General features: G+C 43.3%; 1 protein-coding gene across 5 annotated transcripts in view; it reads left to right on the forward strand.

The window, feature by feature from the left end:
* Positions 1-26,177, forward strand: part of KALRN (kalirin RhoGEF kinase) — an 837,912-nt gene that overhangs the window by 565,593 nt on the left and 246,142 nt on the right. For all 5 annotated transcript variants that reach the window (XM_060262792.1, XM_060262795.1, XM_060262793.1 and 2 more), the window contains exons 27-32: positions 774-863; positions 18,406-18,498; positions 19,841-19,952; positions 23,489-23,679; positions 23,944-24,045; positions 25,895-26,037. In XM_060262792.1, the coding sequence (XP_060118775.1) occupies positions 774-863; positions 18,406-18,498; positions 19,841-19,952; positions 23,489-23,679; positions 23,944-24,045; positions 25,895-26,037 (731 nt within the window). The remainder of the gene's footprint in view (positions 1-773; positions 864-18,405; positions 18,499-19,840; positions 19,953-23,488; positions 23,680-23,943; positions 24,046-25,894; positions 26,038-26,177) is intronic.

The raw sequence follows: 26,177 nt of genomic DNA on the forward strand, positions 1-26,177 counted from the left end.
TTCCTTCTCAGCGGTCTGGGGGTGGTGATGATCCATGTGATGGAAAGGGCATGCTGGAGGTGGCCATGGTCTTCTACTTCCATTTTTTTCTTCCTTTCATTACAGCTAGGGATGAACCTAGTAGGATGTTCTGGAAAGGTCCTGCAGGATGATTCTTCAACAAATACCTCTTAGGGAAGGGGTCCAGAGATCTCTCTGACCATTATGTTGGTACTGGGGGGGGGGTCTGTTGTGTGACCAGGGGGTCTAATCCCCTTGGGAGACGAATTTCCTTATTTCAATAGCTTTAGGACTGAACTCGAGCCATGAGAGAGAAGCCCCTCCCCCTATCGGAATTGCAGACAAAGACCTGGTAACTGTGCCTGCCCAGTGGGAGGAGCTTTTCCAAAACATGGAGACTGATCCACCCTGAACCGCCAAGAAGGAAGATTGATGGTAAGTAAGACAAATCTTCCAGTAATGGCAACTGCTGTTATCATAAACCGCTCTGGGAGCTGTTTAAGGCTGAAAGGTGGCTTGTAAATATAGACTACAAATCAGTAAATAAACCATCGTTGTCTCCATTGTAATGTTGCTGTGGTTTCCCTGTAGCAACCTAACATAAAGCTCACATTTGGCTTGGTTTTGTTCCATTTGTCTGTAGTGCCACTTTCCTTGTTAGAGGGACTGACGCATATCATATATTTATTCTGGGAAAGCTTGCCTAGAAATGGTGCTAGCACAATGTTCGCTTATCTTACTTTTTCCTCCCATCATTATGTTTGTTTTCACAGGCAGATAAATTTCAGATGTATGTCACCTACTGCAAAAACAAGCCCGATTCCAGCCAGCTAATCCTGGAGCACGCAGGGACATTCTTTGATGTAAGCACTTATTGCTTCTCTGTGTCATATGAGACAATGAGACATGATTCTCTTGGCTTCCCATTCCCCTCCCCTTTAACTAATTTGCGGTTTTAATTTTTACAGTGGCAGCCAGGGGAGAGTGAGGGAATAAGAGGAAATCAAGCCCTCAAGGCTGCTGGGTAGTGTTGCATATGCGCAAACAGGGAGCAAACTGAAAGCATAAATAAACAATGTGCAAAAGTAGTCATTCAACAAAGTACACTTCCAACAGAAAACAAGGTGTCTATTAACGTGTTTATACAGATTCAACCATATATCACAAAATAATACACCGGTTGAACACCCGCCTGCAGGTATACAATACAGTTCCAAACAAAGTCCACTGAGAATCTTCACAGTATATCAGTCTACATATCTCCCAATCCTGAACTGATATACAAATCAGTGAAGTGGGTGCCTTGTCTCCACAGTGCATAGGTACATAAACAACAGAAGGTCTCAATGGATAACAATGAAAACAGTTTAACTCTGATCCTGGCTATTCTAGGCATTTCACTTTCATTTCTTCAGAGGCCGTTTTCACAATCATGTTCTATATTTGGAACTAAAAAATAAAACATATAATTATACAACAGTTCTACCCACATCAACCCACCAAAAGTGCTGAATAACAACTTACCCACTAATTCAAACCGTTCCTTTTCAACAAGGAGCAAGTGCTTCAAATTTGTTTGAAGGAATCTGGTTCTCAGTTACAACACTTTACTTGCAATAGTAAAATTTGTTGTTGTTCAGTCGCACAGTCGAGTCCAACTCTTTGCGACCCCATGGACAAAGTCATGCCAGGCCTTCCTGACTTCTACCATCCTCTGGAGTCTGCTCAAATTCGTGTTAGTTACATCTCCAATGTTAATTCATTTTGGGTGAACCACCTACTATGCCAACATCTGAAAATTTTATTAAAGGTACCTGCTTTCTTTGGGATATTCTCAAATGAAGCTGGAAAGAATCTAACTGCTGATTAACATGAGAAGACACGTGTTTTTAAGCAGAAAACCCATTGTGCTTTTGTTGAAGCAGAACGGAAGATTGTAAGAACTCACCTTGAAGCTTCCTTCTCGGTGGTTCTGGAGTGGGACGGTCCATCACAATAGGGATTAGGCTCCTCCTCCTCTGGTTCGGTTCTTCATTCGATCCATCAGGGGGAGAGTGGCCGATCCCCTGGGACCTTCCCCAGCCGTCACCAAGCCATAACTTCCCCGGCCTGTAAACACTGCGAAGAAAACACGACTTCCAAAACAGACACCAATAGCCTTGAATATATTGAACAAACTCAAGGTTTATTGAAGGAAAGAAGGGAACCCATAGGGGCAAACATATCACACTGTACCACTTATCTGCAGAATGACAGTGATGACGATACCCCCCAAAACCAAACCAACAGATCTGCAAACGAGGAAGCCACTCTCACCTCTGGGCGGGTTGGACCGTCCCACTCCAGAGCCACCGAGAAGGAAGCTTCATGGTAAGTTCTTACAATCTTCCATTCTCCAGTGGTTCCAGGAGTGGGAGGGTCCATCACAATAGGGACATACAACAGCAGTAGGCCCTTAGGGAGGGAGGTACCGGGCTTCCCCTAACCCAGAACATTCTGCAGCACTTTACCGCCAAAGGTCGCTTCCTCCGAGGCCCACTTATCCACCTTATAATGCTTTGTGAAGTGTGGATGGACCGCCATATAGCCGCCCTGCAAACAGACTCTAGAGACGGGAAACCCTATACGCTGCCGATGTAGCAGCCCCCATAACGAATGGGCCGTAACCCCACCTGGAGGCAACAGTCCCTGAGCTCTGTAAGCTGCTGCAATAGCTTCCCGTAACCATCCGCTAATAGTGGAGGAAGAAACTGGTTTTCCCAAAAAAGCCGAACTAAAGGAAACAAAAAGGGAGTCTGATTTCCTGAACCCCTTGGTTCTGTCCACATAGAAACTCAAAGCCCTCTTAACATCTAGGCGATGCCATTCTTTCTCCCTTTCCTTCTGTGGATTGGGGCTAAAGGAGGGCAGGACAATCTCCTGGGTCCTATGGAAAACCGAATTAACCTTCAGGACGAAGGAGGGATCTGGTCGCAGGACCGCTCTATCTGCATGAAAAATGCACCGTTCGTTGTCTACTGAAAGAGCTTTTAGCTCCCTACCAAAAAAAGAGTGTTTAAGGTCAAATCTTTCAAACGACATGTAGCCAGAGGCTCAAACGGGGGGTTGCTCAAACCCTTCTACACTATGTTCAATTTCCATTTAGAGAACCTGTGTACCGCTGGTGGATTGATCAGCGCCATTCCTCATAGGAAACACTTGACATGTGGGTGAGCAGTCAGGGACCCCCCTTTCCTAGCTCCGTGGGCAGTGGAAATCGCAGCCATTTTTCTGTGCAGAGGGTTGGTAGAAAGACCCTTGTTCAGCCCCTCCTGTAAAGAGAGAAGCATCTCTTTAACTAGTACCTTCAGTGGATCCCAACTCTTTTCCTCACACCACTTAGAAAAAACCTCTCAAGTGTTGTTGTAAATTCTGTTACTGGATCCCTTCCTAGACGCTAACATGGTGTCAATAACCTGTCGAGAGTACCCCAAGGTAGCTAATTGCGCCCGCTCAATCTCCAGGCAGTCAATTGCCAAAGCCCCGGCTGAGGATGATACACTGTCCCCTGTCGTAAAAGAGACTCATGTACTGGCAGGCGCCAAGGTGCCTCCTTCGACAGCCTCAGTAGTTCTTAGAACCATCCTCTCCATGGCCAGAAAGGAGCCAAGAACACCAACTCTGCCCTCTGGTCCAACCCCTTTTGAATAACTCTGGGTATCAGTTGAATCGGGGGAAAGGCATACAATAGTCCTGGAGGCCAAACACAACTGAGGGCATCGGACCCTTCCGCCTTGGCCTCTTTCCTCCTTGCCATAAATCTCGGCACCTGGCAGTTCTGAGCTGTCACAAAAAGATCCACCTCCATCTTGCCGTATCTGAGACAGAGTTCCTGGAACATTGTCCAGTCCAGCATTCACTCTGCCTGGTCTACCATCTGTCTGCTTAGCCAGTCTGCTAGGACATTGTCCTTGCCCGCCATGTCCACAGCCTTGATGGATCGCAGGTGCGATTGTGCGCACATCATCAGAGACACTACCTCCTTGCAAAGGGATTCCACCCTGGTGCCCCCCTGCCGATTCACGTAAGACTTCACAGTCATATTGTCCGTCTTGACTAACACGTGGCAACCTTGAAGCACTGTCTCTAGCCAGATCAGCCCCAACCGGATTGCTCGGAGTTCTAGGAAACTGATACTCCGACGGGCTTCCTTGGCTGACCAAGTTCCTTGCGTCATCTGGCGCCTCACATGAGCTCCCCAGCCAAACAGGCTGGCATCCGTTGTCAAGATGACCCTCTGTGGCTCCCAGAGATCTATCTCCTCCTGGAATAGAACCCGGTTCTGCCACCACTGCAACTGTTGCATGAGCGAGGTAGCTTTGTGAGTTATGTGCTGCTGCAATGGATGTGTAGTACTTCCTGGCAGGACACCATCATGCCGAGCAGCTGCGCCAGCTGCATCACGTGCACCTGCTGTGCTGATAACACCTCTAGCAACACACTTTGCAACTTGATCTGTCTGTCCTCTGAAAGAAAAACTTTGTCCAGAGTGGTGTCTATTTGCACAGATATCAGGTTGCTCTTCTTTCGATGCACCATGAACCCGTGCTCCTGTAGGGTGGTCACAGTCAATTGCGTCATGTTGATGGACTGCTGATATGACTGTGCTCTCACCAAGATGTCATCCAGGATGGATACAGCAGGACCCCCTGAGGCGTAGATGAGCCACTAGGGTTACCAGAATCTTGGTGAACACCCGGGGGGAGAACTTCAGCCCAAATGGGAGGGCTCTGTACTGGTAATGCCTCTGGTTGTACACAAACCTCAGGAACCGTCAGTGACTTTCTCTGATTGGAATGTGCAAATAAGCTTCGGAGAGATCTATTGAAGTGAGAAATTCTCTGGGCTGTATAGTTGGAAGGATAGAGCGTAGAATTTCCATTCTGAATTTCATTGATCCGACAAACTTATTCAACCATTTAAGATCTAGAATGGCTTGGACTTCCCCATTCTTTTTTGGAAACAGAAACAGAATTGAATATACCCCCATCCCCTGTTGGGGTGTGGGTACCTTCTCTAGAGCCCCAATGTCGAGGAGGTGTCTTATTGCTGCCAACATCTGTAGATGGGCAAGGGGGTCTGTTTTCCTTGGAACCCAATGGTACCGGCAGGGCGGCAAGCTGTCCAGTTCTATGAAATAGCCTTTGGTCACTGTCTCTAGCACCCATAGATCTTGCACTGATTGAGCCCAAACTGTCGCAAAGTGCAGCAATGGCCCCCCGATCCCACCTTCCTGTGGGTTCTTGGCATAGTCATTGGGACCCCCCTTTTTTGGAGTTCCCTTTGGATCCTGACTCTGACTTGCCTGGGAAGGATTTAAAGTCTCTACCTCTGGACTGACATTTCCCCTTAAAGGACTTGAAAGTCGACGGGCGAGAGGGCTTTTTTGAATCCCAAAAGGATTGAAAACGCCTCTTTTGTTTGACATCTTTCTTCTTAGATGATAACACCTTTTTCTTATCCTTGTTCTCAATGAGGAAGCGCTCCAGTTCGTCTCCAAACAGCTTCGCTCACTTGAAAGGCACCCCCGCCACTTTGGTATGTGCTGCCGCATCTGCCTCCCAGGTACGTAGCCACAGGTTTTGCCTGGTTGCCACACTGCAAGCCATCACTCTAGCAGAGAGTTGGACAGCATCCAGAGTTGCATCAGCAATGAATGCGGAGGCCAGAGAAATTTTCTTAAGTTCATCTTTGAATTCCTTAGGTGCCCTGCTGTTGGCTGCAGCTAAGTTGGAAGCCCAGGAGTGCATTGCCCTGGCAAAAGTGGCCGTAGAGGTCCAGACCAACCAGGCCGAAGCCTCAAAGTCCTTGTGCGGGGCTTGTTCCATCCATCTGTTGCAAGCATCCTTGGGAAGACCATCTGCATCCATGGGTAGCACTGAACTGGAGATCAGGCTGTTCACTGGGTCATCAATCGTAGGTAACTTCAGACGTTTAGTTGCCTCGAGAATCAGACCATACAATTTTGAAAATATTTGCGAGTTAGTCTTAGGTTTGGCAGGGTGTTCCCACTCTGCCTTGATGGTGCTGAAGAAAGGAGAGGGGAGCGGCACTCCTGTCTGAGAGACTCCTAACTTAGGCATCATCTTCCCCGAACCAGAGGGAAGATCCGGGTCCAGTTCCTCTTTCTCCTTCGGTGTAGCCTCAAACTCCATCTCCCAAAGAACCTTGGGCAAGAGTTTGGAATGATACTCCAGGACAAAGATCCTGGGACAGTAGGGGCTTCTTCCTCTTTAGAAAGCTCCCCTTCCTCCCTGTCCGATGTTTGATTAGAGGAACAGGACATCTCTTCCTCTAAAGAGCTAGCCCCAGGTGAATCTGTCTCTAAGTCCAACCTGCGCTGCTTTGGGTGAAGAGGAGGGCTTTCCCTTTTTCTTTTCTTTAGCCCTGAGGCAGCAGCAGACAGATTCTGTGAAAAAGTCCTGTCCTTTAACAGTTCCATCTTAAGCCACTGCAGTAAGTTGCTCTTGGCATCCTCTCCCAATAGCTCAGGCTCAGTAGCTCTGGAAGAACCCTGTGCTGTTGGAGTCCCTGAGTAGTGGGGCGACTCAAATTCACTGGGGGAACCCTCTGCTGCTGCTTAACACCCTTGTCCTTCAGCCATTTTCTGTTGGGAGGCTGGGGAAAAGGAAAATGAAAAGAGAAAGGAAGGCTAGCAGTCTTCGCGCCTTTCCCCCCCCTCTCCTCTGCCCACCCGTTGCTGTAGTTCCCATCGGGCTAGTGGGTGCTTCTTCCTTCCAGGGCCCTCAAATGGGAAAATTGCCGCTCAGCATAGCGGCTGCCTAGCCGGCTGGGCTTGCTCCTGGGGAGGAACGGCCGTCTGTCCCCCGCCACCGTGCTGACCAGGAAGGGAGGGGAGGTTTAGGGCTGTCCAGGCAGAGAGGCCCCCATGTAGCATGCACCCACCAGTCACTGCTCTTACCGGGACTCCTCTGGAGCTGCACGCCCAATTGTCAGGCCTCGGATGTTTGAATACGTCGCTCCCACAGCATTGCGTGGGACCGCTTGAGGTCTCCACCGCTTCCCACCCTCGCCAAACGCAGCAGGGAAAAAAGGGGGAAAGGAGGAAGCCCTGTGAAAAGGGCACTCTGCAGAGAAGCCTCCTCCCCACACCCTTGTCAGGAACTCCCAGACGCCAGCGGGGAAATTTACGGCTGGAACTTGCCTCCTGGCGCTAAGTCTCCGGCATGTCTCTCTCTGGCCGCGTGTCTGCGGCCCAGAATAAACAAAAAGAAAAGAGACAAATTGTGAATCGTTGCAGCCCGCAGCTGTCGAACGCGTCCTGGTGCAGCAATAGGGCCGTTAAGACTGGTGAAGGTTCCAGGGGATAGGCCACTCCCCCCAGTGGATTGAATGAAGAACCAACCCTATTCCAAAGGAGGAGGAGCCTAATCCCTATTGTGATGGACCCTCCCATTCCTGGAACCACCAGAGAACTTTATGTGTATCTATTCTATTATAAGGATGGCAGCTGTTATTTGTAATAAGGACAATAATCTTTTTTTTCATCATCTAGTCCTATACAGCAGATTAATTGATGACATCTTTCTTGTGTATAGAGAAGACAAATCTTTTTTAAAAAACTGAATGGATCAATTAAGTCTACTCCACTTAAACTATCACTATGACAAGTGAATTTTAATCTATACCATTTCTGGATACTGTAGTTTTTAAGAGAAGCGATGGTACATTGTCAGTTCATTTGTTTACTAAACCAACAGATCATAATACATATTTACAATATGATTCTTTCCACTCACTTTTCCTAAAAAAAAACCAGTTTGCCCTATAGCCAGTTCATAAGACTCAGAAGAAATGGTTCATCTAATCATTACTTTATATTGGAAGCTAACAAAATGACTAACTAGCTAATGAAAAGAAGGTATCGCATGAATATTATTCACCAGGCATGTGCCAGAGCTGAATCTGTAAACAGAGATTTGCTTTTACAAGGTAAGCCTAAAACACAAGAAATGCAACAGATTTCATAGGGTATTGACTATTATCCTCAGTCTAGACAAATTAGAAACCTAGAGCGTTTTCGCACTGACCTTACTCGGGAGCGACGTCCCTCTTCACCGCACAGCGTCTGCGCGGATTTCACACTAATTGCTCCGCAGAACCCGGAAGAGCCGCAAAGTCCCGCGGCTTTTGCGTCACAAATGTAAACTGGCTTTTGGCTGCGTGGTGAAGACACTGGCACTTAGTCAGTGACCTGCCAGGGTGTTCCAGTTGTCCTTGCATACGTTTTCATAAAACAAAGAGTATAGGTGACTGTCTGGTTAGATTAGTTTTAGTTAAAGTTGACAAATTTTCCTCATTACCAGTGGGACATTTTAAATGTTTGCGCTGTGCTGCTTGTAAATTGGCTGTAGATATTAAAGAATTTGAGGCACCACAGGACTTAGGAACCTTCAGGATCAACCACCACTCTAATTGTTATTCCAAATATGTGATATGTCAGTATTTGTATGTGGGATCTAGTGTTAGAGCAGTAAAAACTAGAATCCTTGAACATAGGTCAAGGATAAAAAATAATGTTTGGGATGCACCTTTAACTTCCCATTTTTTGGGATAAGGGACATGATCCTGATGACTTACTTTTTTGACATTGAGAAATTATCCTACTATCCTTAAAATAGAATGGATATGCATAAACACATTAAGAGACACCTTGTTGTCTATTGTAAGTGTACTTTGTTGAATAACTACTTTTGCACATTGGTTTTTTATGAGTAGTGTTGCATTGCATATAAATTAGCAGTTTTAGTATTTAATTCCATACCTCCCCCCAAAAAACAAACTACCTTCTTTCAGTTGTGCAAATTGTCTTGTATTCATGCACATGAATAAATTTTTTGACCAGGAGTGGCAAAGATTGCCAAAAAGAGTAGATTCTTTGGTACTGACAAGAATGTTCACAAAAATCTATGTGTAAGTTCAGCTCAGGTCTAGCTTGTCTTGGATCCTTCTATAGAAAATATTTTTCTTCATGTTTCAGAATGAGCACTACAATGCCAGTGCTCTAAATCAAAGACACTTTCATGCAGCAAAGAGTTTCAATAGGCAGGCTGTCCTAGAATTTAAATACATTTGGCAGCGGAAGCTGTCAGGACCTACCCTGGTCCACATTTAACTTTGGAGGAATATTCTAGGAGGAATAGGAAGACCTCCCCCTGCCCCCCCCCCTGCCCCATCCCGTGGGCTGTATGTTTGACACTGCTGATCTAGATCTTTGCGAGATCCAGGACAGGAAAAAGTAAGATTATAAGATCTTTATATGCCTTCAGTTGTGCTCTAGCCTTTGTTGGCTGATGAGCTTCCAGCCCAGGTCATGCTCGTTCTGGAGAACTCCATGCAGTAAGGCTGTTGTTTTCTAGTTCCTATACCTTACTTGCAAGACAGAGAATAGGACAGTGTCAAGGGGCCTCTTTGTCAACACTTCCATGTTGAATTCAGACAATTGTAATAATTTTGTAACAGCTAAAACAGCTTACAAACGAATCAAATATGTTGTGTCTGGGAAACTTACAAGTAGCCTTTCTCTCCCTGAGATATGTGGTACTCTAAGAAACTATCACTTTTGGCTGCAGCTGGTTCTGATGGGAATTGAACAAAGGGGGGAGGGAAAGGGCAATATTTCATTGGTAGAAAAAAAGGCACTTTTTGCTCAGATGTATAACACTCTGGTAATAACAAAATTTTTATTTTGCAATATATTGAAAACATATTCTACTATCAAAATCCAAATATAGTTCATCAATACATTACACATTTTCCCACCCATCCCCCCTCCAAATTGTGACCTCCGCCGGTATACAAAATACATTAAAAACCTTTTAAAAGTGAAAATTCCCATATATAGAATCTTAACTAAAAGTTATCATTCATTTAACTTAATCTTAACTCCAATATGACTACTATTCTTATTCCTTTACTTAATACTTTCTACTTAAACATCAATCTTACACATTTGATCAGCTAGCCATAATTTATTCTCCTTTGCACTTTAAAAATTCAATTATTACTTGTTAAACATTAAACATAGATTTCGTAGTCATTAAATCATCACTTAAATTATATAAATCTTCTGGTTAAAACAATTTTATTTGGTAACATATGGTAACAAATTATATTTTTTGCATCATTAATAACTTCTTTTATCTATCCAATATATTACTTTCTACCCACCCCTCCCCCCGTTACTTGACCCCCGCCGGTGTTATTTACTTAAAGTACTAATGTTTAAAGGTACCCTTAACTAATAAAAACAAAAATTAATATTATTCTTTTTTCTAAGACTTAATCATTTTCAAAAATTGTCCTATGTCCTTTTATTTTCCACTCTTTTTCTACATATCTTCTGAACTTTTTCCACTCCATCTTAAAAACTTTTAAATCATAGTCTCTTAAGATTCTTGTTAATTTATCCATTTCACTCCATGTCATAAATTTTACAATCCAATCCCATTTCCCTGGTATTTTTTCTTGCTTCCACAACTGTGCATATAATGTCCTAGCAGCTGAAAGCAATTACCAAATTATAGTTCTATCTTCTTTTGGAAATTTTTCCATTTGTAATCGCAACAGAAAGTCTCTGCAACTTTCTTAAATTCATATCCCAAGATCCTAGAAATTTCTTGTTGAATCATCTGCTAATACTTTTTTTCTCTTTCACAAGTCCACCACATATGGTAGAAAGAACTGTCATGTTTTTTTACATTTCCAACATCTGTCTGGCATCTTATTATTCATCTTTGCCAATTTCTTAGGAGTCATATACCATCTATACATCATTTTAAAACAGTTCTCTTTAATACTATGACACGTTGAAAGCTTCATAGAGTTCTTCCACAAATATTCCCAAGTTTCCATCTGTATTTCTTTATTTACATTAATTGCTCACTTAATCATTTGAGATTTCACTACTTCATCTTCCATAGACCATTTTAAAAGTAATTTATATAATTTTGAAATTAATTTTTTGTTGTCTCCAAGCAGAACTTTTTCCATTTCTGTTTGCTCTTTTCTTATTCCTTCAGTTTTAATGTCATTCTCCACTAAGCTCTTTATTTGTTGCATTTGAAACCAATCATATTTATTATTCAGCTCTTCAGCAGTTTTCAGTTCTATTTTGCCACTTTGTATTTTTAATAGTTGATTATATGACAACCACTTTTCTTCACCCATCTCAGCTGTTATTTTTATCACTTCGGCTGGCACTATCCAAAAATTATATAAATCTTAATCTTGTCTTAACTCACATGGACTTACTATATAAATTCAACTACTTATATTTCATTCCTAAAACAATACTCAGTAATCACAGTCCTTTTTCTCTTTTAAAGTTCAGTCACTAGATGGCTCTTCATCTTCCATTGTATCTCCACATAGTTTTGAAATTTATTCCAATATTCTTTAAATTCCTCCCGGTTACAATCTTTTAATATTCTAGTAAGTTTGTCCATTTCACTCCAATTAAGAACCTTTAAGATCCAGTCCCATTTTTCTGGTATTTATCTTGCTTCCACATTTGCGCATACAATGTTCTCGCAGCTGAAAGCAAATACCACAACAATGTCCTTTCTTGCTTTGGAAAATTTTCCATTTGTAATCCCACCAGAAAGACATCTGGTGCTCTCTTAATATTATATCCCAAGATTTTCAAAATCTCTTATTGAATCATTAACCAAAATTGTTTTGCCTTTTCACAAGTCCACCACATATGGTAGAAAGAATCTTCATGTTTTTTACATTTCCAACACCTATCTGAAGCTTGATTGTTCATTTTTGCTAGTTTTTTAGGTGTCATATACCACCTATACAGGATTTTAAAACAGTTCTCTTTTATATTATAACACGTTGCAATTTTCATTGAGTTCCCATGTCTCTATTTGTATTTCTTTATTAAAGTTTATTGCCCATTTAATCATTTGATGTTTGAACATATGAAGCTGCCTTATACTGAATCAGACCTTTGGTCCATCAAAGTCAGTATTGCCTTCTCAGACTGGCAGCGGCTCTCCAGGGTCTCAAGCTGAGGTTTTTCACACCTATTTGCCTGGACTCTTTTTGGAGATGCCAGGGATTGAACCTAGGACCTTCTGCTTCCCAAGCAGATGCTCTACCACTGAGCCACCGTCCCTCCTAAGTTCACAACCTCCTCTTCTATAGACCATTTCAATAGCAACTTATAAGTCCTTGAAATCAATTTTTCAATTTCACCCAACAGCATTTTTTCCATTTCCATTTTTTCAAATCTTATACCTGTACTTCTAATGTCTTTTTCCACCAAGCTTTTAATCTCAAGCAATTGAAACCAATCAAATTTTCCTTGCAGTTCTTCAGCCGATTTCATTTCAACTTTACCTCCCTGAAATTTTAGCAGTTGTTCGTATGATACGTATTTATCTTCTCGTGGACTTTGAGACAATTTAATAACTTCAGTCGGCACTATCCAAAGTGGTTTTCTCTCATCACCATATTTATTATATTTTTTCCATGTATTCAACAAGTTCCTCCTTATATAATGGTGTGAGAAAAAAACATCCATCTTCTCGTTCCCATAGTACACATATGCATGCCAACCAAAAATATTTCCTTGCCCTTCTAAAGCCAATAAGTTTTTATTGATCAAAGTCATCCAGCCCTTAATCCATACCAAACATACTGCATCATGATAGATGTATAACACTCTGGATCAACCAATATATTTGCCTGTCTGTACCTGTATTCTCAGTCCTATCAAGACATAGTCTTGATCTCTAACTTCCTCATACAATGAATAAACTATCTTTGATTCTGCGATCATAGAGGGTCATCATTGATGAGGATTGTGCAGTATTTGACAGACAGTAGATTTGGCTGGGCTTTTGGCTTCGTATTGGCTTCTTATTGGTTTTTACTGAACCTTTTGCTTCCAACATACTGCAGCAAAGCTGAAAAAAGTTCACATGAACAAAAAGGGCATAGGCATATGCGTAGGCTCTGTTTATTATTCCCATTGCACAGCTAGCATCCAGTGGTTGCCCATAATATTTGTACAGCCAACTTCCATAAAATAGATAGGTCAGAAGGGACAAAGGGAGCTTTCATCTTTGAAAGATTATATGCCCCAAATGTTGTTGGTCTCTAAAATGCTACTGGACTTCAATCTAGCCAGCCCTTGCAAGAGAATGCCTGCTTTGTGGGAACACATCTGGATCCTTCACAACAAATAAAGTAGCTGCCTGTTCATTATACAAAAAAGATTGTTGGAAAAGCCCTGGAGAAAAACTATCTGGCCTTATTAAAATTCTTTCTGAAAAATTAGTTGCCATATGGGACATATCCACTTAAAGATGAAGGTACCTGAAGCTCTAGATTTTTTAAAATACCACAATTCCCTCTTCTTGCCGTGTAAAAGCAAAATAAGAATCAGTCTTCACTAGTGGATATTATTACTTGGGCTGCTAAAACTTGGAACCAATTTTCTTACAATGCCCCCCCCCTCAAAAAAATCGACCTTAGTTAATTACAGAACAAAAATGCTACAGAAATTTGTATTTTCATTTTTTAAGTTTATGAAAGAATTGCCTAAATATTATTTATTACACATATATCCTGGGTTATCAAGGCAGACATTCTTCTCTTGCTCACCCCACACGCAACCCCTAAAATCAGCTACAATATATAGGGCTTCCACATTCTTCATATTCTACCAGAGGTCTTTTAGAGTGCAGTATTGCACAGAGTTGCAAACTTTCTAAGTCCATGGAAGTCAATGTGTGTAATTGTTAAATATCCATGAGAACACAACCATTGCTCTCTGAGACAAAGTTGGGTCACCTGAATAGCTGCCAGTAGCCATCCCAGGTTGCTTTGTGGTTAGGAGTGAGGGGGTAAAGCTGTTACACTCCCATCAACTCCTGATTGGGCCTGCTGCAATGACATCTTCCTTGCCAGTGCCTCCGATAGAGAGGGGAGTGATATAAAGTACCCTATTCCTCTCCTGCATGTCCTGATCCTTGTCCTAGGAAACTGGTCTGCACACTTCCTCCTCAGCAAGGCCTCCCTCCAACCCCCTAAACTGGGGGGGTGCGTCTTGCGCAAGCCCACTGGTCACCCTCCCCCCTTTCTGATGAGTTCCTGCCACCCATGGGGGTATAAAGCTGGCAACTGCCCCCGCAGGACTGCTCCCTGCTGACGCTCCCTGGCTCATTGGCTTCAGCCTACATTGTTCAGCTCATTCTATTCTAGCCTCCCCCCTCCATCACTGCATCATTGAGGAGCATCTTTGGCTGCACCTGCAAGGCAGGCTATGCTGCAGTTGTCCCCACTGCTGCCCCCAGTGATGGGAGGCCACTGGAATAATCTTAGTCATGGTCCCCACGGCTACCCCGTAATCACAGCAGCCACCAGCCAACCTGTCATCATCTCCTCACAGCAGATTTAAAAAACCTAATAGCAGGAGCAGGATAGTCTCTTTTAAAACATAAAGGCATGCTGCATTAATTGCATCATTGGTAGACCTGTAATTTGGCTCAGTCCCTGCTCTGCTTAGTACAATTGTTCATCTAACCCTAAATTGGACATCTCCAATTACAAATGCAGCCCCTTGGCATCCTTCCCGCCTAGACTCAGCTGCTAGCTTTTTATATGGCTTTCTTCATTACATGCCGCTGATTAAATTGTCTGTATTTAATTCAATGCTTAGAACTTTTATAGTCAGCTAAGAAAAAAAATTAAGATGATGAAGGGAATATTATTGTTTTTAATTGGGCAGAGTCCCAGAGGACTCTTTTAGAATAATCTTTATTCCTGTGGTGAAAACATGTGACAATTAAATATACTAACCAGCAGGTGGCATCTCAGCCCACTCAAAGGTTTCCAGTGTGGAGCTAACCTTTCAGCAGATTTACATGTTTAACAGTGTTGACACAGATTTAAAAAGCATTTGTCCAGCTAAGCTTTTCCAGCCCTGCTGTGTTATGCTGGTTGGAAACTTCTTGCTATTGTTTGATACCAAAATGTTAGTATTACAGTCTCTTTATGTTTTCCAAGCAGATAGTTTCTTTCTTTCTTTCTTTCTTTCTTTCTTTCTTTCTTTCTTTCTTTCTTTCTTTCTTTCTTTCTTTCTTTCTTTCTTTCTTTCTTTCTTTCTTTCTTTCTTTCTTTCTTTCTTTCTTTCTTTCTTTCTAGAATAGGGAATCTTTTTTGTGAAAAGCAGTGGGAGGAAAAGAAGCTGACCTACTTTGCTTTTTAAGGGTTAAATTTTTCAGCATACTTTTTTCTAACCACTTGTACAGTCATTCAGTCATGCAAAAAAGACTGCACAGTGGTTCTAGCCTGATGCTGCACTTTTTAAATGTTATAAATTATAAGTTGAGAGCAGAAGAAAATCAGGAGAATTACTTTCCCTTCCTCTCTCTACAACACGAACATATGGAGCTGCCTTATATTGATGGACCCTTGGTCCATCAAAGTCAGTATTGTCTTCTCAGACTGGCAGCGGCTCTCCAGGGTCTCAAGCTGAGGTTTTTCACACCTCTTTGCCTGGACCCTTTTTTGGAGATGCCGGGGATTGAACCTGGGACCTTCTGCTTCCCAAGCAGATGCTCTATCACTGAGCCACCGTCCCTCCCCATGAACATTTGAAGCTGCCTTATACTGAATCAGACCCTCGGTCCATCAAAGTCAGTCTTGTCTACTCAGACTGGCAGCTGTTCTCCAGGGCCTCAAGCTGAGGTTTTTCACACCTCTTTGCCTGGACCCTTTTTTGGAGATGCCAGGGATTGAACCTGGCAGATGCTCTACCACTGAGCCACCGTCCCTCCCTTGACACCTTGTGAGATAGATGAGATTATCTCCAACAGGCACCTTGTGAGGTAGATGAGGCTGAGAGAGTTCTGAGTGAACTGTGACTGGCCCAAGGTCACCCAGCAGGCTTTGTGTGGAGGAGGGGGAATCATACCCAGTTCTCCAGAGCCGAGTCTGCTGCTCTTAACCAGGATGCCATGCCAGCTCTCAGAATTCGCTGCGAATTGATGGCTGCTGATTTAAGTGGCTTTAAAAGGGGATTCGACATATCAATGGGGGATAGGTTTGATATACATATAGATGGGGCTTTTTTGTAGAAAAAGCCGAGTAGGAACTCATGTGCATATTAGGTCACACCCCCTGATGCCAAGCCAGCCAGAATTGCATTCCTGCTCAAAAAAAGCCTTGCATATAGATAAGTTAGATGTAGATTACATGCAGAGCTTTTTTTGTAGCAGGAACTCTTTTGCATATTAGGCCTCACCTCCTGAAGTAGCCAATTCTTCAAGAGCTTACAAGGCTACTTTTTTAGGGCCTATTGTAAGCTCCAGGAGGATTGGCTACATCAAGGGTGTGGACCTAATATGCAAAGGAGTTCCTGCTACAAAAAAAGCCCGGATTACATTTATTGGCTAAATGGCATCATCATATTCGTCGGTATTTTCTTAAACAGTAGAGCAGTAAGGCAAGAAACAGAAAGAAACCCTGACAAAGTCAGACTTCTTTGTGCGTTACATAATTTTTTACATGGAAGAAACTTGCATTTCTTGTGGTATAATGGTCAACAGCTTATGCTATGATCGGGAATCTCTTGTTTAAATTCCAGTGTATCCACAATCTCTCTGAATCACTTTAGATGAAACACTTATCTCTTAGAGAATGATTATTTTGACGTACTTTGCAAGGCAGGTGCACGCATTATACATGTTCTGGGAAGCCAGGACCAGTTGGGGTTTCTCATTATCTGTACATGATAAAATGTGTTGGGTTATCCCAAGTTACAAACCAGACACTGTTTTTCATGTTGATAACTTTCATAACTTAATCAAATTGCAGATGGGAATTAGTCATAGGACAGACTGGTGAGTTAGTTCACTGTTACTGAAGCAAGATGATCCTTCGTCTGAGACATGGAGCTCTGTGCCGTGCTGCTTCTCCTGCCTCCCTTCGTATCTCCTGTAGGAAAAGATGAGATAAATATGTTAGATTGAGCCTCCTCCTTCACTTTGTATTTACCGTTATTCTTGTGGGGCTGAGAAGAATGGGGAAAAGCTTTGGAGCCTCGTGCATGCAGGCCTTGCTCCCTGAAATTCAGTGACTGACACCTCGAACAGAGGGACCTTGCTGCCTCATCTGATGTGATGTTGTGTACAGAGCCACTGGTCTCCGTCTTCTACAATATGGAGATGCTGCAGTGTGAGATTGCACTTCGGTGTGTGACTATATCCTCACACATTACAAACAGAAAGCAACTTTTGAGCTAGGGCCAAACGGAAGAAGACAGAGAGGCTTTTGTTAAGAATTGGGCAGCTTTAACTGACTTCTCCGGTTGGCCAGATTTAAAAAATACGATATACAGTCCATTAATTTTAGTGGAGCTGGATTGCTCTCAAAGTTACCGGTACAATGACTCAGTTCCCAAAGTGGTCCTAAAAGTTACTAAGCAATCTATGTTTCAAAATACATCAAGGGTTGTGATCGTGATCTGCCACCATCCCATCCCAGATGTGAAATTCACCTAGGCTTCGATGGTAAGTATCTGGTTTAAACCCTTGTAAATCAGGAGAAGTCAGCTCTTATTTGTTAGTATAAATCCATTTCAAGCACACTGTTCATTATTTTCTTGGCAGGGCCCTAGCTGGCTGCTTGTACAGAGCTTAGGGTTGCCAATCCCCAGGTGGGGGCAGGGGATCCCCCGGTTTGGAGGGCCCCCCCCCCGCTTCAGGGTCATCAGAAAGCGGGGGGAGGGGAGAAAAATGTCTGCTGGAACTCTGTTATTCCCTAAGGAGATTTATTCCCATAGAAAACCATGGAGAATTGATCCGTGGGGCTCTGGGGGGGGCTGTTTTTGGGGATAGAGGCACCAAATTTTCAGTATAGCATCTAGTGCCCCTCCCCAAAATACCCCCCAAGTTTCAAAAAGATTGGACCAGGGAGTCCAATTCTGTGAGCCCCAAAAGAAGGTGCCCCTATCCATTATTTCCTATGGAAGGAAGGCATTGAAAAGGTGTGCCATCCCTTTAAATGTGATGGTCAGAACTCCCTCTGGAGTTCAATGATGCTTGTCACAGCCTTGATCTTGGCTCCAGCCCAATGTCTCCTGGCTCCACCCCCAAAGTCCCCAGATATTTCTTGAATTGGACTTGGCAACCCTAACAGAGCTCCTTATCGAAAGGACCACAAGGGAGGGTACAGAATTTCTCTTTTGTTCTTAAAGAAACTGCCTAATAATGATCTCCAAGGAGGTGATCGGTCCAGGTGTTTTGCAACTGAAATGGTCTCTGTGTGGCTGCTTTTGAAACTAGGAACTCTCATCTAAGTTGTTAATTTTTTTTTTTTTTAACTTAGGAAATTCAACAGAGACATGGCCTGGCCAACTCCATTTCCTCATACTTAATCAAACCTGTCCAAAGGATAACCAAGTACCAGCTTTTATTGAAGGTATATAAACAACTCATTGTGATGCTTGTTTAATAGGTAGATTAACTGGTAGGGATGTGAACCCCAGATAAACTCTTGGGTCAATTGATATAGTACTGTCTTAAGCTCAGATGAAGACACTGGGAAACTCATGACTGGGTATTCCCAGCATTTTAAATATGCTAACAGAAACCATGTGTGGGCCTCATTTGGATTGGAGTTGTATGAGGAAAAAATGGTAAAGAAACCTACTGAGCAGTCTAACTGACATCCCTTCTACATGCTGCTTTTAGATCTCAAAGGAAAATAGATGGCTTTCCAGTTCTCTTTCCTTTTAGGCCAATAGTAAAATGTGGACAGTGATTTCAAGACATGCAATAGTGTGCAGGGATGGAAGGATTAGAGCTCCAATGGGTCTGTGCATACTTGAAACTTAACATTTAAGTAACACAGAGATCTTCCTTATACCCGCTCTTCATTTGTCAACCCGCTTCCCTCTCTTCTGTCAAACCCTGTCCTTAAAACTAACTTCTTTAGCAAAATGCGTTAGGTCACTGGACATGTATACTTCACTGTGGGACTAAATGTGACTTCAGAAAACATCCTTGCTTGAAAGTAAGTTTCAGATTTGCTTGAAAGATTTACGGGTTGAGCAGGCTTCCCCAAAGGCAGGAAGATTTACAGGTTGAGCAGGCTTCCCCAAAGGCATCAATGTAAGCACAAAGGCATGCAATGCTAGTATCAAAAGCAATGTCAGCAACTCAGAATCCTCAGACTGGTTTCTCCTCTGCAGCTTTTATTGAATGCATAATGAATCATGGCTTTTGAGCCTCCACCTTTGTGAATGATTTACATTCCACATGCTTGGAAACAACTCATTACAATATCTGAACCTTCTAGTGAGTACACAATCTGTAGGATAATTCATATTTGCAACATGTCTTGAGAAAGGAATTGTCCTTTTTCAGCATAGGAAATGCACAAGTATTACACATATATAAACCTGTTTTCATAGAAATATTCACTATCTGTACATTAACTCTCCCATCTCCACTGCCCATTACATACATAGAGCTGTCTAAGAGGCAGCTGATAAATTATTTGCTTGTTAACAGGGCAGGGCAGGCATCTGGTTGGTTAACAGGGGAGATTTGGCTGGGGCATTGTTCCAATGTGAATAGTTGCCCAATTTAAATGTGGCATTCAGTAAAGCTTCCCATACTATGTCAACATTGTCTACATTTGCCTTGACACTCCCTTCTCAAGAGCCTAGTTCCTTCATGATCTATCCCGATTAGCTGCAACCAAAAAGAGGCTACCTATCTGGAGCTTAGATTTGGCGGGGGGGGTTGTTTCTCCACAGGAGCTTTTAACATGCTGTGAAGAAGGGAAAGGAGAACTTAAGGATGGTTTGGAAGTGATGCTGAGTGTCCCAAAGAAAGCCAATGATGCCATGCATGTGAGCATGCTGGAAGGTAAGCAGGCACTAGCAACCTTGGAGAAGAATGCTGTCGGATGCATGAAGATATTAGTATGAGGTTTAAAGGGCTGTGGAATTTGTGTGTGTTTTGAATGAGGGGCCTGTAGATAAAAGTACAGCTTTTTACAGATGCTTGTCTTTATTGAGGGACGGTGGCTCAGTGGTAGAGCATCTGCTTGGTAAGCAGAAGGTCCCAGGTTCAATCCCCAGCATCTACAGCTCAAAAGGGCCCAGGCAGTAGGTGATGGAGATGGAGGGACGGTGGCTCAGTGGTAGAGCATCTGCTTGGAAAGCAGAAGGTCCCAGGTTCAATCCCCGGCATCTCCAAAAAAGGGTCCAGGCAAATAGGTGTGAAAAACCTCAGCTTGAGACCCTGGAGAGCCGCTGCCAGTCTGAGAAGACAATACTGACTTTGATGGACCAAAGGTCTGATTCAGTATAAGGCAGCTTCATATGTTCATAGGTTCATATGATGCTTGTCTTCTAGTCAGATTGTGGATTATTTCACTCCACTCAGCCTGGAGGAACGCTCTCTTCTGTACACTCAACCATGTGTAGTCTGGACCCGTGCCCATCCTGGTTAATAAAAGCTGGCCGAGGAGAATTACGGGTTCTTTTGAGGGAAATGGTTAACAGGTCCCTATCTGAAGGGACCTTCCCTCAGCCTCTTAAGGAGGCAGTGGTTTGCCCTCTCCTAAAGAAACTGTAATTGGACCCGACCATATTAGCAAACTATTGGCCGGTGTCAAACTTGCCTTTTCTGGGCAAGATTATTGAGAGGGCAGTAGCAGTACAGTTACAGGGCTTTCTAGATGACGCTTCCATGCTTAACCCTTTTCAATCCGGGTTTCGTCCAGGTCATCGGATGGAGACGGTTCTGGTTGCCCTCACAGATGACCTCCAGAGGCATTTGGATAGACGTGGTTCGGCGGTACTGTGGCTTTTAGACCTGTTGGCTGTGTTCGACACAGTCGACCATCAGTTACTGACCCACCGCCTCACTGACACTGGGATACAGGCGTTGGCCTTACAGTGGCCCTCCTCCTTTCTCCAGGGTCGGGGACAAAGGGTGGCAATAGGGGAGGAGCTATCCCGACAGCACCCACTTGGATGTGGTTTGCCACAAGGAGTGGTTCTCTCCCGGATGTTATTCAACATCTACATGCACCCCCTTGCCCAGAGGTTTGGGCTAGGATGTCATCAGTATGCAGACGACACCCAGCTCTATCTGCTGATGGATGGCCATTCCAACTCCTCCCCAGAAGATTTGACCATGGCACTACAAGCTGTGGCAGGGTGGCTCAGCTGAGTAGACTGAAATTGAATCCGACAAAGACAGAGGTCCTGTACCTAGGTAGAGGCAGTCCGAGAGCAGAGGTCTCACTACTGGCCTTTGATGGAGCGCCACTTATGTTGGCACCCAAGGTTAAAAGCTTAGGAGTGCTCCTGGACTCCTCTTTAACAATAGAGGCCCAGATGGCAGCCACTGCCAAATCAGCCTTTTATCATCTTCGACTGATAAGGCAGTTGGTTCCCTACCTCGAATGCGACGACTTGGCGACAGTGATTCGTGCCACAGTCACCTCAAGATTGGATTACTGTAATGCCCTCTACATGAGGCTGCCCTTGTCTCAGACCCGGAAGCTTCAACTAGTGTAGAATGCTGCAGCCAGGCTATTAATGGGCCTCCCCTTGTGGGAGCACATTCAGCCTGTATTGAAAGCGCTGCACCGGTTGCCCATCGCATCCCGACTCCGTTTCAAGGTGCTGGTTCTTACCTTTGAAGTCCTATATGGCCAGGGATCCTGGAGAAAGGAAGAGAGCCACTGTAAGGCCAACCCCTGTATACCTTAGGGGACCGCCTTTCCCCACACGTACCCCAGAGAGCACTTTGGTCAGGGTCACGAAACCTGCTTTCAATCCCTGGCCTAAAAGAGGCCAGGCTCATGACAACTAGAGCCAGGGCCTTTTCTGTTGCAGCCTCAAGCTGGTGGGACGAGCTCCCCGAGGAGGTTAGGGCCCTGCGAGAGCTCACACAGTGGAGCTCTTCCACCAGGCATTTGGAAATTAAGATCATTTGGCTGCAACAGACCCCGAAACAACTGGGCCACCTTGAACATGAACCTAAGGTCAATCTTTCCATAAGAGGAAGCTGGAAGAACAATATGGAAACTCAAAGATCATTATATAGGGTTGCCAATCCCCAGGTGGGGGCAGGGGATCCTCCGGTTTGGAGGCCCTCCGCCCACTTCAGAGTTATCAGAAAGCGGGGGGAGGGGAGGTAAATGTCTGCTGGGAACTCTATTATTCCCTATGGAGATTTATTCCCATAGAAAATCATGGGGAATTGATCTGCGGGTAACTGGGGCTCTGGGGGGGCTGGGGGTAGAGGCACCAAATTTTCAGTATAGCATCTAGTGCCTCTCCCCAAAATACCCCCCAGGTTTCAAAAGAATTGGACCAGGGAGTCCAATTCTATGAGCCCCAAAAGAAGGTGCCCCTATCCTTCATTATTTCCTATGGAAGGAAGACATTTAAAAAGGTGTGCCATCCCTTTGAATGTGATGGCCAGAACTCCCTTTGGAGTTCAATGATGCTTGTCACAGCCTTGATCTTGGCTCCACCCCTAATGTCTCCTGGCTGCACCCCCAAAGTCTCCTGGCTCCACCCCCAAAGTCCCCAGATATTTCTTGAATTGGACTTGGCAACCCTATCATTATAGCACCTGAAATGGTTATATGTTTTTATGTTTCTGTATCTTCTTATATTTTAAATGTGGTTCTATGTTCCATGTATTCACATGACTATGTGAGCCACCCTGAGCCTGCTTTCCGGGGAGGGCGGGATATAAATTGATTAAAATACATAAATAAAAATAAAATTGAGTAAATGTTAAGATTTCTTTCGTTACTCACAACAGTCACCAGGGCCATCCATATTTTTAAGAAAATATTTTGCTCACACTTTGCTCTATTTTAACTCGCCAAACTACCACTTGAAAACTCCCAGTCACACAGAACCTTTATTGGCATAACAACAACAGTATAAAATCAAGGAAGCAGGGAAAAGGTGGTTAATTAAACATTCTAAACAGACTTCTCCTCTTATAAGCACAGTAAAGTTTTTACATTTTAACTAGCACTGCCTTGTCACAACTTTGCCAGCCTTTTGTGTATGACATGGAAAGTCCCACTAATTTAGCACAATAATTTTGTGCAAGTGTACCTCTCTGGTATTAACATAAAAGCAATTCTTTCTTGCCTCAAATTTCTGAGACCTCTCATAGATAAAACTAGTGTCAGGAGTGAAAATAGGCACGGAGGAACAAAGGATGGGAAAATAACCTGACCTGACAAAGAGATCATGGACAACCTTGAAGTTTTTTTAAAAATCCACATTATTTACAGAATACTTATTTTTGGTGACTCTCAAAAGGACAAAATTCAGTTCTTAAGCTTGGGCTTATCAGCATCTGACATGGCTTGAGGGGTTTTTTTTTCAAAAAAATAATTTGGTTTGTTTTATTTGTAGGGTTTGATGAAAACTTGGATGTTCAGGGAGAACTAATCCTTCAGGATTCCTTCCAAGTATGGGATCCCAAGTCTCTTATCCGGAAGGGTCGTGAAAGGCACTTGTTTCTCTTCGAAATCTCTCTTGTCTTTAGCAAAGAGATAAAAGATTCTGCAGGACACACTAAATATGTTTACAAGAACAAATTACTGGTATGTCTGCTTTGTGGGTTTCAGAATTTTTGTTAAATACATGTAGGAAACAAAGGTGCGCTAAATTTGAAATATATGCTCAATCTAGTGCACATCAGGAGTGGTTTTATCCCACTTTACCAAAAAGCAAAATACAAATAATATCTGTAAAAGTTAATGTGATACATTGCGGCTAAATGCATTGTATAAGGCTGAAATGTGACGAGTTCCTTCCTTCCTAAAATAATTAAAATATGATTTCTCACAGTCTCTTCTTCTTAACAGACCTCAGAATTGGGAGTGACAGAGCACGTGGAAGGTGATCCCTGCAAGTTTGCCTTGTGGTCTGGGCGGACTCCCTCCTCAGATAACAAAACGGTGCTGAAAGTGAGTCTCGGCACTTATTTCCTCCGCCCAGCACATTTTTTTTGGAAAACCTAGAATTGCTAGGTAGATCCCACTCAGCAGTAGAGTGCAAAAATGATGGTTGGATCTTGAGGAGGAATTGCATAGTTTGATAAAATATCAGTAGTGCTAATTTCTTCTGACTGGCTCCTTTACTTTCATCTATTTAGTGGACCCGGCTGTTTATTAATGCTCTGAGGATTCCTGTCTGTTTAGCTCCACGTGCCTGTTTGTAGTCTTGCCTGTCTTCAGTCTTTCACCTGAATAGCTATACCACTTCTGCCCATATTCCTCGTCTAGGGTTACTATCTCTAGGTTGGTAAATACCTGGAGATTTGAGGGATGGAACCTGAGGAGGGTGGAGTTGATGAGGGGAAGGACTCCAATGGGGTATAATGCCATAGAATCTGCCTTCCAAAGTGGCTGTTTTCTCCAGGTGAACTGATCTCGGTCACCTAGAAATCAGTTGTAATAGCAGGAGATCTCTGGCCACCGCCTGGAGCTTGGCAACCCTAACCTGGTCACAGCCATAGCAGTTGATTCCACTCTGGCCCTGCCAGATCACTGCACCTAACCCAGATCTTCCTATTAGGACCCTATTAATGCATTTTAATGTCAGAATTTCCAGTATAGAACATCCCAGTAATGATGTTCATTGTTCTGTTTAACATAGGGTCTAGGAAGTTGATGAAACTGGAAGGTCTAGGAAGCTGATGAAACTGGAGGGTCTAGGAAGCTGATGAAACCCATGTGACTCAAATGAATACAGGCACAAAATACGTAGCTAATAAAGGAGCACTATAATGAACAACCGGCCACAATTTTGTTACTACAAGTAATGGTTTCAGCAAACAAGTGAAACAAACGCACTGCTGAAAAAATGGGGACCCAAACAGGTCCTTATTCCATGCAAATCTTCTAGAATTTTTCAGTAATATATTTAATACAGCATCAGTATATAAAGATAATGGAAAACAGTCCCATGCATTTATTAAACAGGTAAAGTCACTTCCATTTACCTGTTGAGTGAAAGTTACTGGTACCTATGGGGCTGTTCAGCTGTTAAGGATTATTGAACTGTGGAGGCCACAAAGCCTTGCATCACTAAAGGCCTGATATGGTGGATGCCAACAGGGGCTGTCACTCAGCTTTAATTTCAGTTTTGCTAGGAGGAGGAAGAGGTTATATATGTCTGGGACTGTTTTCCATTACCTTTATATAGTGATGCTGTATTAAATATATTGAAACATTCTAGAAGTGTATAAGATTTGCATGTAATAGGGACCTGTTTGGGTTCCCATTTCTTCAGCGGTGTGTTTATTTGTTACAATTGTGTTACTAGCAATGCAAATTAAATCATTATATGGTAGCCTGGACCTCTAGCATGGACTGAAGAGGACTCCAGTTGGGGAAAGGTCTTTTATAATCATCTTGCTCTGTAACTACTACCCATTTTTGATGGATTTCTTAGCTGTAGTGATTTTCCTCCCACCTGAACAAGCCAGTCATTTTTGTTGATTCCCCCCCCCCCTCAAATAAGGACCTTTTATGGTAGATACTTTGTTTAAGAAAACCTGGCTGCAAAATTGATGTCCCATTTCCCCTGCATAGGCATGCTGTATTTTGGGTACCGCATATGTTTATCTGGCACTTATCTGACTTGCTTTTGCTAGTGCAGCTGCCTATCAGCATTTGGAACTTGAACTTCTGGTGGCTTATTCAAGTAGTTAGCTCTATAATGCACACAAAGAAGTGACTGGAAAGCAATCACAGCACTTCAAAAACTTGCAAAATGTCATAATTTTGTCTTCTTTCTCTGTTGACTTTTTAGGCATCCAGTATTGAAACAAAACAAGAATGGATAAAAAACATCCGCGAAGTGATACAGGAAAGGATTATACACTTAAAAGGAGCTTTGAAAGAGCCAATACAGCTCCCCAAGACTCCATCAAAGCAGAGGAACAACAGTAAGAGGTAATCTTGGCCAACCCATGCAGTCTCTGTTTTGTTTAATGAGGATACACTTCTTTAGCTACACAATGGGGTTTGTGTAGATCACCCAACAGGGTATGAATTGGATAAATACCTGTCTAAATAAACATCAACAATTCTTC

The sequence above is a fragment of the Heteronotia binoei genome, chromosome 21 (assembly GCF_032191835.1).
Source record: "Heteronotia binoei isolate CCM8104 ecotype False Entrance Well chromosome 21, APGP_CSIRO_Hbin_v1, whole genome shotgun sequence".
Taxonomy (NCBI): Eukaryota; Metazoa; Chordata; class Lepidosauria; order Squamata; family Gekkonidae; genus Heteronotia; species Heteronotia binoei.